General features: G+C 54.0%; 2 protein-coding genes across 2 annotated transcripts; both read right to left on the bottom strand.

The window, feature by feature from the left end:
• Positions 1 to 1852: 1852 nt before the first annotated feature.
• On the bottom strand, positions 1853 to 4315 carry LOC118256188 (protocadherin beta-16-like). The gene has a single exon (XM_035562926.1). It carries the CDS (start codon positions 4313 to 4315, stop codon positions 1853 to 1855), a length of 2463 nt encoding a protein of 820 aa, XP_035418819.1.
• A 1656-nt stretch (positions 4316 to 5971) lies between these two features.
• On the bottom strand, positions 5972 to 11724 carry LOC118256143 (protocadherin beta-15-like). Its single transcript, XM_035562881.1, has 3 exons — positions 11708 to 11724; positions 7517 to 9866; positions 5972 to 6061 (listed from the first exon to the last, which is right to left on the bottom strand). The coding sequence occupies exons 2-3, from the start codon at positions 9785 to 9787 to the stop codon at positions 5972 to 5974; spliced, it is 2361 nt and encodes a 786-aa protein (XP_035418774.1). The 5' UTR covers positions 9788 to 9866; positions 11708 to 11724.
• Between the last annotated feature and the right edge of the window lie 244 nt (positions 11725 to 11968).

Below are 11968 nucleotides of genomic sequence, written 5' to 3'. Positions count from 1 at the left end.
AGTCCTTCTTCAGGGGAATAGGAAACACAATGCTCAAACACAACTCATACAGGAAAAGGGAAAGGGAAAAAGGAGAATGAGAGCTTTCTAAAACCATGGAATTAAACTCATGAAAAATCATGTCAGGACTGCACTCTAGTCTCATGGAGAACCTACAGGAAATGGGAAGGAAAATGATGCGGTAAAACTGGGAGAGCCTTTTAAAGTTTATCTAGGGACTAATCATCGTTCATTTACCTTAGAATCCAGGCAAACTAATGGTCAATCAGCGTTAGTTACCGCCTATCTCAGATTCATGATTGCTCCTAGAGTTTTGAGTCAATCTCCAGGAGAGAGCCAACCCTCCTTTTCTAAACCAAAGGGATCACTGGTTGTGCACGTTTTTTCTGTCCCCTGGAGGTGACAGCACTCAGTCTAAGCACCTCTCTTGCTGGCCAAGCTGGAGGAACACACATCACAAGCACACACTGGGCCCATGCATCTCAGACACGGAGATCGAGGACCCAGCTAAGAAAGAGAGCAGTACTTGTACTGCATTGAAACACAGGACTCACACCATCCTTTCCCTGCTGACATGGGAACATGGCTAAAGTGCATTACATGAGCGTGACTCGCTTTGCTTTTAAGGCAGGATGGCCAAGCGGCATTAGCGTGAGAATGATCTTTGTCTGCCCAATCTCACCCTTATGTTACATCCCAGAAAAGACAGGGTGAGGTCCTCCGTGCTCCCTAACAAGCAGGACAAAGGATTTAAGGAGCCAAAAAATTTAAGGAGCCATAGAACTTAACGAGCCAATTTAAAGAGCCAAACCCTACTAATGAAGCATTTCAGAAAATCTACTGCCGAGATGAAACATATCATTTCCTGAAGGAAGGACACTTAAGTTTCTTTAATTTAATTTATTTTTCTCTTGGGGGGTGAAGAAAATCATACATCTGACTTCTCAGAGGGTCATTTGCTAGGCCAATTACAAGTGCAGGTTTAGTCTCCAGGAAACAAGGGTAAGTGTCATGAGCTAGATTCCTTTCAGCTCTAAAACAGTAGACGGGGTCTTGCCTCATCAATGGTGATCAGAGGAGAAGGACGACTTTCCTTAACCTGTTTGAGATACTCCGCTGATGCAACGTGAGATAACATTAGCCTTCTTTATGGCAAGGGCACACTGCTGTCTCAGGTTCATTTTGATGTCCATCGGGACCCCCCGGGCCTTTTCCACTAGGCTGCTTTCCTGGAACAAGGGATTCTTTCTCCCCAAGTGAAGGACTTTTCACCTCTCCTTGTGGACTGCTCCTGCTCCTGCTCCTGGCCGCTGCCTCTCGCAGCCATGCTCCATCGCGCACATGTATACATGTCCCGCTGCCCGCCGCACACACTTAAAGGCAAAGGTAAAGCCCGCAGCGGGCGCAAACGCCGAGCTTGACACAAACGCACCGGTAGGGCCCGCAGCTCACAGCCTCTCTGCCCGCTACGATCTGCCGGAGCCCGCCGCGACGCCCTGCCACAAACCCGCCGGTAACACAAGGACAAACACAATTCCGAGGGCCAAGGAGAAGGACAAGGAGGACTAGGAGAAGTCCTTTCAACCCCGCACAGCGGGGCGGAGGCTTTGTCCGGAGGCACCCGCCCGCCTTCTCCGCTCTGAGAAACCAGGAAGGGGCCTCCGCGTGGATCTCCCTGTCAGGTATTATGCACGCAGCAAAACAGCACATCACTACATCTACTCGAGATCGCATGGTGGGGACGAGACACGGGAAACACTCCCAGACAGGTGCAAGCACAGACGCACCTCCCGCTCTGCCGTGCAGGCATGCGCGCTGCAACTGCCCGGGCTTGAGGAGGGCGGGCAGGCAGTTAGAGCGACGGAGGGGCTGCTGTCCCCTGCTCGGCTCCCTTCTGGCCAGCGCGCTGCGGGCTGCACTCAAGCATATCGCCCTTGCCAGCCTCCGCGCAGCCTGGTGGACTCTGCGGACTCGGCAGGACGGGCCTCAGGAACTTGAAGTCGCTCTGCCCCGAGCCGCTGGTCAAATACATCTCGTAGTGGTAACCCGGCCACAGGTCTCCCCTGCCGGCCACGTCCCTGGCATCGGCGGTCAAGTCGCTGTCAGCAGAGCTGCGGGCCGAGGAGTTCGGGAGCGCCGGGCAGAGGCGACCCTTGCACAGCGTGGTCCCCGAAAAGGCGGCGACGAATACAAGGAAGAGTGAGGAGACGCAGCAGAGGGAGGCGATGAGGCAGGTGGTGAGAAGGTCGTGGTCGCCCTCCTCCTGCTGCGGGATTCCCGCGGGAGCCTGCGAAAGCTGCAGGAAGGCTTCAGAGAAGCCGTCCACCAGGGCGATGGCGAGGGTGGCGGTGGCGGAGCGCGGCGGCTGCCCGCGGTCTCGCACCAGCACGACGAGCCTGTGCCTGGGCGCGTCGCGCTCGGTCACGGCCCGCGCCGTGCGCACCTCGCCGCTGTGCAGCCCCACGCGGAAGAGCCCCGGCTCCGTCGCCTTGGCCAGCTCGTAGGACAGCCACGCGTTCTGCCCCGCGTCCGCGTCCACTGCTACCACCTTGGCCACCAGGTAACCCGCCTGCGCCCAGCGCGGCACCAGCTCGCCCGCCGCCGCGCTGCCGTCGGGAGGCGGGTGCAGCACGACGGGCGCGTTGTCGTTCTCGTCCCGCACCAGCACCCGCAGCAGCGCCTCGGCGCTGAGCGCCGGCGAGCCCCCGTCAGCGGCGCGCACGGTCACCTCGAAGGCGTGCACCTCTTCGTAGTCCACTGGACGCAGAGCCCGCACTATGCCGCTCTCGGCCTCCACCGACAAGAAGGACCGCGCAGCGGAGACCCCCAGTGGAGTCGGCACCAACATGTAGCTCACACGGGCGTTTTCACCTGTGTCGGCGTCCGTGGCATTAAGGCGGCCCAGGATCGTCCCAGCGGGCTTGTTTTCGCGTAGCACCATGCTGTAAACGGCCTGGGAGAAGGTAGGCGCATTATCGTTCACATCCGAGAGCCGCACCAACAGCGTCTCCGATGTTGAGAGCGCAGGAGTACCCGCGTCACTGGCCCGCACCGTCACGTTGTACCCCGACACCTCCTCCCGGTCCAACGCCTCCAATGTCACTAGCGCGTACGCTTCACCCACCAGCGGCAAAATGCTGAAGGGCTGCTCGCCCAGCAGCTCGCAACTCGTCCTGCCGTTGTCCCCTGAGTCCCGGTCCCGCACGCTGAAGAGGGCCACCACCGTGTTCGGCGGGGCCGCTTCGGAGAGGCTGCTGGTGGGGGAGGTGATTGTTACTTCGGGGGCGTTGTCGTTCACGTCCTGCACCTCCACCTCCACCTTGCAGTTCGCAGACAGGCCTCCTCCATCCGTGGCCTGCACGTCTATCTCGTAAGTCTTTGTTTCTTCATAATCCAGTGTTTTTTTGAGTCTAATCTGCCCTGTCTCTGGATTTATTTTAAAGGTCTCTCGATTATCCTCTGAATTTTGAACTATGGAGTAGGCTATTTCCCCGTTCATTCCTGAATCTAAATCTTTAGCAGACACCACTGCCACCAAGGTATCCTCGGAGCTATTTTCTAATACTCGGACCTTATACAGGCTCTGCGTAAATACTGGAATGTTGTCATTTGCATCCAGGACTACCACGCGGATTACGGCTGTACCAGAGCGCGGTGGAGACCCACCATCCACAGCCGTGATGCTGAAAGCCACTTCTGCCTGCTTTTCCCGGTCTAGCTCTCTGTCCAACATAAGCTCGGCGTGCCTCCTGCCGTCACTACGCTGCCGGGTGTAGACATGGAAATAACCGTTCGAGCTGATGCTGTAATGCTGAACACTGTTGTTGCCCACATCTGGATCCTGAGCACTTTCCAGTAAAAAACGAGCTTTCGGCTTTGTAGTTTCCGAGATCTTTAAAATTATCTCTTTATTTAAGAACACGGGAGCATGATCATTAATGTCTGTGAGGCTTACCTCGGCGCGGAAGGACTGCAGTGGACCCTCCAACAACACATCGAAACGTACCAGGCATGGCTCGCTCTGCCCGCACAGCTCCTCCCGATCCATCTGTTCTCGCACAACCAAATCCCCGGTGTGCCGATCCAGTTGAAAATACTGTTTTTCTCCTTCAGGAACGAGTCGGACCTGTCGAGTCGACAATTCCTCAGCGGTCAGTCCCAAATCCTTAGCGATATTTGCCACAAGGGAGCCTCTTGCCGCCTCTTCGGGCACAGAGTACCGGGCGGTTTCTGCTCTCCCCGCCGACACGCAGAGGAGCAGTATCACAAATAACGCTCGCCCTGGGAGCGGTTCCTCCCTCTTTCTCAGCTCCATTTCCCTCTCGGCTAACTTTCCTTCCCCCTCCGTGAGCAGGACGGAGGTGTCGATCTATCCCGCCGACCCCCGAGCGGAGCAGCCCCGGCTGGTCGAGCCCAGGGACCGTGGAGCCGGGAGCTGCGCGGAGCCTCTGCGGTCAGCAGCGACACCAGGCGGCCGGCGTGAGAAAGTACACGGAGATCTCTGAAAAACCGCAAAAACAGAGACAAACTGCTCGATTTCTCTGTTCTGAAACTATCTTTAACTTCCCGTACTATACTGTTAAAAGTGCGAATGAACAATGCTTCTGTTCGCCTTTTATCTGAAAATGAGATTTATCTAAGGCTGCTTTTTCCTAGTGTCCTTCCCTAAAATGGCTCCAACTTTTTATGCATAGTAAATAAATGATTTTCAGGCCCTTTAGCTAAAAAGCTGTGTACTACTATAAGTGTCCAGCATCCAGAATGAGCTGGTCCATGAACGTTGCCAGTGATCGCTAGGTGGTTCCCTTTACTAGTTCTTGGACTGTTTTCTTGAATGGATTGAAATTGTTTCCGATTCACAACCTGTCAGGCCAGGAGCCCTTGCAAAGGGGCTCGGGCAGCATCTCTCTTTTCTCACCGATCTTAGCGTGACTCAGACAAACCCACCCCACCCTTCTCTGGCAGGAGAACACCCTCTTCCCAAGATGTTCTCATTTGCCTTGCAAAAAATCCACTTCTAATGCATGGATTTATTCCCAAAATACAACTCTTGGAGTGGGTATTACCTAGGCGATTGCTGTGACAAGTGATCTTTGAGATAGCACACTCACCCGAGGGATTTACAGGTACCTTTTATTGTTTATTTTGTCATCAGGCGTTTGACTCTTTTAAACGTGTGAGTGACACGACATATTACCTTCCTTTATATTTTAATACCGATTAATAAAAGTAAATGAAAATGGAATGCTCCTTGACTTTCTATATTCTAGAGTGCCTTAAGATTATTGTAAACGTTTTACTGTTAAAACACAAACAGTATTTTTAATTCTCTACTACATTATATTCGATAATCCTGAAATGCTCTGTAACTGTTCATTTCGGCTTTATTATAAAAGAAAAAGAAACAAATAAAAAAAGGGAATACAGTGCTCAAAGACCACTCTTTACTTTATGGAGAATATATAAACTCATGATCGATTACACAGTGAGCCAATGTCAGCCACTTCGAATGTAATTAGCTTCTGTTTGTTATTAAAAAACTCCCTTGCAAGTATCATTTAATTTAATAGCTGTATGGCCTGGCATTGAACAAATAGCAGAAAACTAAAACATTATGAAGGAACCCTCTTCACAATAACAAATACAGAAATGCTGATGTAGGAAAAGCAGATCTTGAAGATCTGTTTCTGTTTTTCATGTTTCCCTTAACATTTGGGAGAAGTAGCACTCTCACAATCATACATCAAGTCTCAGTGTAACCAGCATGCAACATAGTCCTCCTCCATCCTTATCACAATTTCAAAATACCTATATGAACAAAATACTGTTTAAGATGAGAGAGTCTTTGCTCTCTCACAGAGAAGTCTTGTACCTCACTGGTACTTTTTTGGTGCATGTTCGGTCTCTCTGCTCTCCTTTCCCTGTGAGGACGTTAGCCAGTGAGGACCAAGATGTTTGTCTTTCTCCTCACTTACTGATGGGTGAGCCAAGGATTTTGATCAGAACTGGCATTTTCCTCTGCTGGCCTGGGACCCGTGCCTTCGGAGAGGGGAACTCGACCCTGCAAAGAGCAGAATGGAGGGTTGACATTTGGACGCTGAGGGTAAGCAGGTGTCAGCGAGACGCTTAGAGGGCTTGTGTTAAACCAGTGCGTGAGTCAAAAAGGGAGGAAGGATGGGAGTCAGGTCTCTGACCTGAACGGGGTAAAATAAAAGCCATAAAGCGTCCTCCAGTATGGACAACAGTCACCACTGGAAACCTTTTATGAATTGTGGGGGGGGGGAATTGGGGGGGTGGGGGGGAGGAGAGGATTTAAAACAGGAAGAGCTCCAAATCTCTTTCTCGCAAACAGAAAACGTGATTTAATGTTGATATTTCGAGGTGGGTCTTTGTGTCCTCTTAATGCCACTGCGATGGCAGTTCTGAGAACCTGTGGTAATGTGAGGCCAAGTCATCAGTGGTTATCCAATTTGAAGATGTTACGGAGTGACCATAAAAAGGTGTTTGTGGGTCTCCTTTCTCATATATGTCCATTGTGCAGACTCGCGTGAAGTTCTAGATGGGCATCGCAAACAAGTAACCCCACGTTTAGAGGCAACTTGGACTCAATGTGAGAATGAGGAGGGGAGGAGCTGTTTCGATAACCGTTATTGGTCTCCCACACATTGTTTAAACAGACGGAGGTTAAACGCCTTAGATATGACTCATTATAAGTACACAGCACCGTGAAGTGAGATACTGGTACTGTCGGAGAGCACCCGGCTGGGCCAGGAAGGGACAGGGAGGGTGCCTTGTAAAGCCCCAATCTCCATACTTTGATGGCCAATATTTTTTTTTTTTGATGGCCAAAAATTATTTTGATGGCTTTTGTTAAGAAAGGCCACAAAAATATATCGGATTTTCATGATACATAGCTCCGTGGCCCACAGCAGATTGTGAGACAGCTTGGCTTCAGCACCACCATCCTGGTAAGCGGCAGCTGCCAGCGCCGAGCACCAGCTCTTGAAAACAGTGCAGAGGACGCCATCAGTAAGGTGACACCCCGACCCACCGCTACCCCCGCAGACCCTGTTGCTACCAATGGACAAGGACACTACGACCTCAGGGATGGTGTCTCCGGGAGTGGTGTCGTTCCTGCACCCGGCCCATACGGACTCTACACAAAACGTGGGCAGGACCCACTGTGTGGCTCCCGCATCCATCCTCCTGGTTCGCATCTTCTCATGGCCCAGCTGCCCCCCTTTGGGATGACACCACAGACGTAATCTCACACAAATGACCAGGGCATAAAGCCGGATGCAGAGCCGCGGTTAGCTCGCACTTGGGGAGCAGCCGAGCGCTCGGCGGCGGCTCTGACACAACCTCCACCCGCTCCTATCGTTCCGGCGACTCCTTCAGGACCAGCTCCGCCGCTTTGCTGCTCCCTACTGCCCCACTTCTACATTCAGGGGTGATTCCCGACCCCTCTGCTCTCTCCCCGCTCCCCCCGTCACCTCGGCCCGCGCAGGTCCCTCACCTGTGCAGCCCAGTCGACTTCTTCCCCGAGGCTGGCCGAGCACACCGAGCTCCGCTGGTCGCCCGGGCCGTGGGGCAGCCCAGCTGGGAAGCAGGGGAAGAGGGGCCTAAGGAAGCGGAACTCGCTGTTGACGGTCCCGGCGGCGAAGCAGACGTCGTACACGTAGCTACGGGGCAAGGATCCAGCGCTGCTCTCAGCGGCAGATTTCGGGAAAGTGGGCAAGGACCCCGCCATGCTCTGCCTGGCCCGCCGCACCTTCACAACCACGGCGGCCGCCGCGGTGGCCAGGAACAGCGCGGACACGCAGGCCAAGCAGATAATGAGGTACAGAGTGAGCCGCCCGTCGGGATCGGCGGCCGGCGCCTCTTCGCTCACCCGCAAGTGGGCTTCGGAGAAGCCGTCCACCAGGGCGATGGCGAGGGTGGCGGTGGCGGAGCGCGGCGGCTGCCCGCGGTCTCGCACCAGCACGACGAGCCTGTGCCTGGGCGCGTCGCGCTCGGTCACGGCCCGCGCCGTGCGCACCTCGCCGCTGTGCAGCCCCACGCGGAAGAGCCCCGGCTCCGTCGCCTTGGCCAGCTCGTAGGACAGCCACGCGTTCTGCCCCGCGTCCGCGTCCACTGCCACCACCTTGGCCACCAGGTAACCCGCCTGCGCCCAGCGCGGCACCAGCTCGCCCGCCGCCGCGCTGCCGTCGGGAGGCGGGTGCAGCACGACGGGCGCGTTGTCGTTCTCGTCCCGCACCAGCACCCGCAGCAGCGCCTCGGCGCTGAGCGCCGGCGAGCCCCCGTCAGCGGCGCGCACGGTCACCTCGAAGGCATGCACCTCTTCGTAGTCTAGCGGGCGGAGGATGTAAACGTCCCCGTTTTCAGAGTTGATCGACACATTGGGCTGCTCCTTGCCCTTCTCTCGCACCAGCGCGTAGCTCACACGGGAGTTTTTACCCGTGTCGGCGTCCGTGGCATTTACGTTGCCGATCCGGAGCATGGGGTTGTTGTTCTCGTTCACTGATATGGTGTAAACATTCTCTGTGAACTCCGGGGGACTGTCGTTCACATCGGATATCTGCACGAAGATGCTTTCCCGAGAACTCAGCCGAGATCTGCCCCAGTCCATGGCGGTGATGGTGATGTTGTACTCCGCCGTCCTTTCCCTGTCCAGGGCCGCGTTTGTGCGCAGCTCGTAGTAATTGTCGAAAGTGGGGGTGAGACTGAAGGGCAAATCGCCCTCGATCGCGCACTCCGTTCTGCCGTTGTCCCCCGAGTCCCGGTCCCGCACACTGAACAGGGCCACCACGGTCCGGGGCGGGGCGTCCTCGGGGATGGAGGCAGTGAGGGAGGTGAGCGCTATCTCCGGGGCGTTGTCGTTCACGTCCAGCACCTCCACATGCACTTTGCAATGCGCAGACAACCCCCCGCCGTCGGTGGCTTTGACCACCATCTCGTGGCTTTCTACTTCCTCAAAGTCCAGGTTGCCCGAGACCCGGATCTCTCCGGTGGCAGCGTTCAGCTCGAAGAGCTGGCGGTACCGCTCCGATGTCTGTGTGAAGGCATACCGCACTCTGCCGTTGGACCCTTCGTCGGGATCCGCGGCCGTGACCCTGACCACCAGCTGCTCTGGGGGGCTGTTTTCGGCCACGCGGGCCTCGTAGACTTCCCGGGAGAAGACCGGGATGTTGTCGTTGGCATCCAGCACTACGATCCGGACCTGAGCCGTGCCCGACTTGGGCGGCGTGCCCCCGTCGGTGGCGGTCAGTAGTAAATTCACCTCCCTCTGCTGTTCGCGGTCCAGTTGCCTCTGTAGGATGAGTTCGGGGTATTTTGCTCCACCTTTCCCTGTTCCGAGAGCCAGGGAAAAATGTGAATTGGATCCGAGGCTGTAGTTCTGCAAGCCGTTGCTCCCCACGTCCTTATCGCGTGCTCTTTCTAGGGGGAAACGAGACCCAGGGGATGCCGTTTCCAGAATCTCTAAAACCATTTCCTTCTCCGGGAACACGGGGGAGTTGTCGTTCATGTCACGAACCTCCACCTCCCCTCGGATCAGCTGCACCGGATTTTCAAAGAATATCTTAAAGAAGAGTGTGCAGATATCGCTCTGCGGACAGATCGCCTCTCGGTCCAGCGTCTCCTTTACCGTCAGGACTCCGGTATTTAGACTGAGGTGGAAATACTGCTCGTTCCCCTCAGACACAACGCGGGCCTTGCGAGACGCGAGCTGGCTCGGAGAAACGCCCAAGTCTTTTGCGATATTGGCGACAGAGGAGTCCCTCTCCATTTCCTCCGCCAGAGAATAGCAGAGGGTTTCGGCCCCGCTCTGACACACGCAAACGCACAGAACAAACAAGACCACTTGCCTCTCAGTGCCTCTGCTCTGTCTCCCAAACGCCATGACTCTCCAAATAAGCCCTCCTTTACGGGCATTCGCCGTGGCTCCCTGTACTTTAAAGCAGTGTCCGAGGCAGAGTAGTGTTTGTCAGGAATCCTGAAGCCTGAAAGCCCCCCGGCTCCGTGCCCCGCCGCCCTTCCAGCAGCTCGCACGGCTTTTCTGTCTCCCTGTGTCTGAAAAGCCGGTGCAGAGAGGAACCTGCCGGTCCGTGGCCAACATCCCCACCCAGCGTTTCAAGGGGGAATATTTTCTTTGCATTCGGGACAGAGCTGCTGATCTCATGTTTGCTGCTTGAATCTCCACTCTTCTTGCAAACAGAAGTCAAAGGCGTAGTGTAAATATTTGCCGTGTTTGAAAAAGCCTTGCTCCCCGCACACAGTGACACCACGTTGGGTATCATTTTCCAGCTCACCACCGCGAACTCTTCAAATACAGCTTTCATTTTTCCTCTGTGCTGTAGAGGAATTACGAAAAGATGTCACTTCCACGGGATGAATTGTGGTATTTGCCTTCTTTTCTCCTCTTGTTAATCTGCACAGGACAATTAGCAAGTGGGGCATGCCCACTCTATCTCGCAATTTCACTAAAATGATACTAAAATGACACATCATCTTAACGTCGTTCACGTCACATTGTGTGTCACACTTCGCCCAGAGAACACAGGATTCCCGTGCTTTGCTGTGTGAAAAGCGTCTTCCTCCGTGAATTGGCCGTGAATCTTCCTTTGCTCCCACGCTAAGGTGTGTCACCACAAAACACAGTACTCACACATTCATGAAAAATGTCCCCAGCCGTACACAAACATAAAAATTCTGCAACCTGCTTTCACATTTTGGAGATGTATCTCCCTTTCTCCTCTGATATTACCACACGATTTAGAAATACCTGCAAGGACGCTGTACTCAGAGATCAAACCTGAACTCCTGCACTTGTGTAAGGTTATTTAAGGCTATTTAATACAAAAGGCGAGAAAATTAGACACCTAGAGACACAAACCTTAATGACCAGGATCTAATGGAAACAATGACAAACACCAGGAACCTTAGGACACTGGCTGATGGGCCATTAAAGGAGCCATCCAAGTGTAGATTCCAAGAGGTTCTTCCAGACACTTTATGAACAAGAAATAATTAAAATAAAATAAAATAAAATAAAATAAAACAATGGGAAGGGAAGGGAAGGGAAGGGAAGGGAAGGGAAGGGAAGGGAAGGAAGGGAAGGGAAGGGAAGGGAAGGGAAGGGAAGGGAAGGGAAGGGAAGGGAAGGGAAGGGAAGGGAAGGGAAGGGAAGGGAAGGGAAGGGAAGGGAAGGGAAGGGAAGGGAAGGGAAGGGAAGGGAAGGGAAGGGAAGGGAAGGGAAGGGAAGGGAAGGGAAGGGAAGGGAAGGGAAGGGAAGGGAAGGGAAGGGAAGGGAAGGGAAGGGAGGAAGGAAGGGAGGGAGGGAGGAAGGAAGGAAGGAAGGAAGGAAGGAAGGAAGGAACAGAAAGAAAGAAAGAAAGAAAGAAAGAAAGAAAGAAAGAAAGAAAGAAAGAAAAAGATGGAACATTATCGTGGATTGTCAGAAAGGATGTCGTAAGAAACAACAAACTGATTATGAGATGTTGGAGGTGTGTGTAGGAAGCTTCAGAATTTATTATGGGATGATTAGAGGCAGGATCATTCTCAGGAAAAGGTATAATTCGCCTCTCTGGGAGGATCTGGGAGGAATAAATGCAAGGAAGTGGAGGAGGGGGGTCGGGAGCGTGCCAGATAAGAGAGAAGATCCGCAGGTCACACATCGCCAGCCCTGAGGATCGCGTTACATTGCGACTGCTCCTGCGGACTCTGGGCGAGATCTGGCCAGGACACACACAAGGTACCGATGATGCACAGAGCTGCCTCCGAGACCCGTCTTCCTGCCTTCCTGCCTTCCTGCCTGCCTTCCTCCCTTCCTTCCTTCCTTCCTTCCTTCCTTCCTTCCTTCCTTCCGTCCTTCCGTCCTTCCGTCCTTCCGTCCTTCCGTCCTTCCGTCCTTCCGTCCTTCCTTCCGTCCTTCCGTCCTTGTTGTTGCCCTTAGATTCAAGGTCACACT

This window comes from Cygnus atratus, chromosome 14 (assembly GCF_013377495.2).
Source record: "Cygnus atratus isolate AKBS03 ecotype Queensland, Australia chromosome 14, CAtr_DNAZoo_HiC_assembly, whole genome shotgun sequence".
NCBI lineage: Eukaryota > Metazoa > Chordata > Aves > Anseriformes > Anatidae > Cygnus > Cygnus atratus.
The sequence above is the reverse complement of the archived record's forward strand: the minus strand, read 5'-3'. Positions and strand labels throughout refer to the sequence as shown.

Bases quoted from the DNA above. Each gene is read 5' to 3' on its own strand.
- LOC118256188 (XM_035562926.1), bottom strand. From the start codon at position 4,315: ATGGAGCTGAGAAAGAGGGAGGAACCGCTCCCAGGGCGAGCGTTATTT.
- LOC118256143 (XM_035562881.1), bottom strand. From the start codon at position 9,787: ATGGAGAGGGACTCCTCTGTCGCCAATATCGCAAAAGACTTGGGCGTT. The intron at 6,062-7,516 runs GTGAGGGACCTG...TGCTCTTTGCAG, and splicing joins AAGTCGACTGGGCTGCACAG to GGTCGAGTTCCCCTCTCCGA.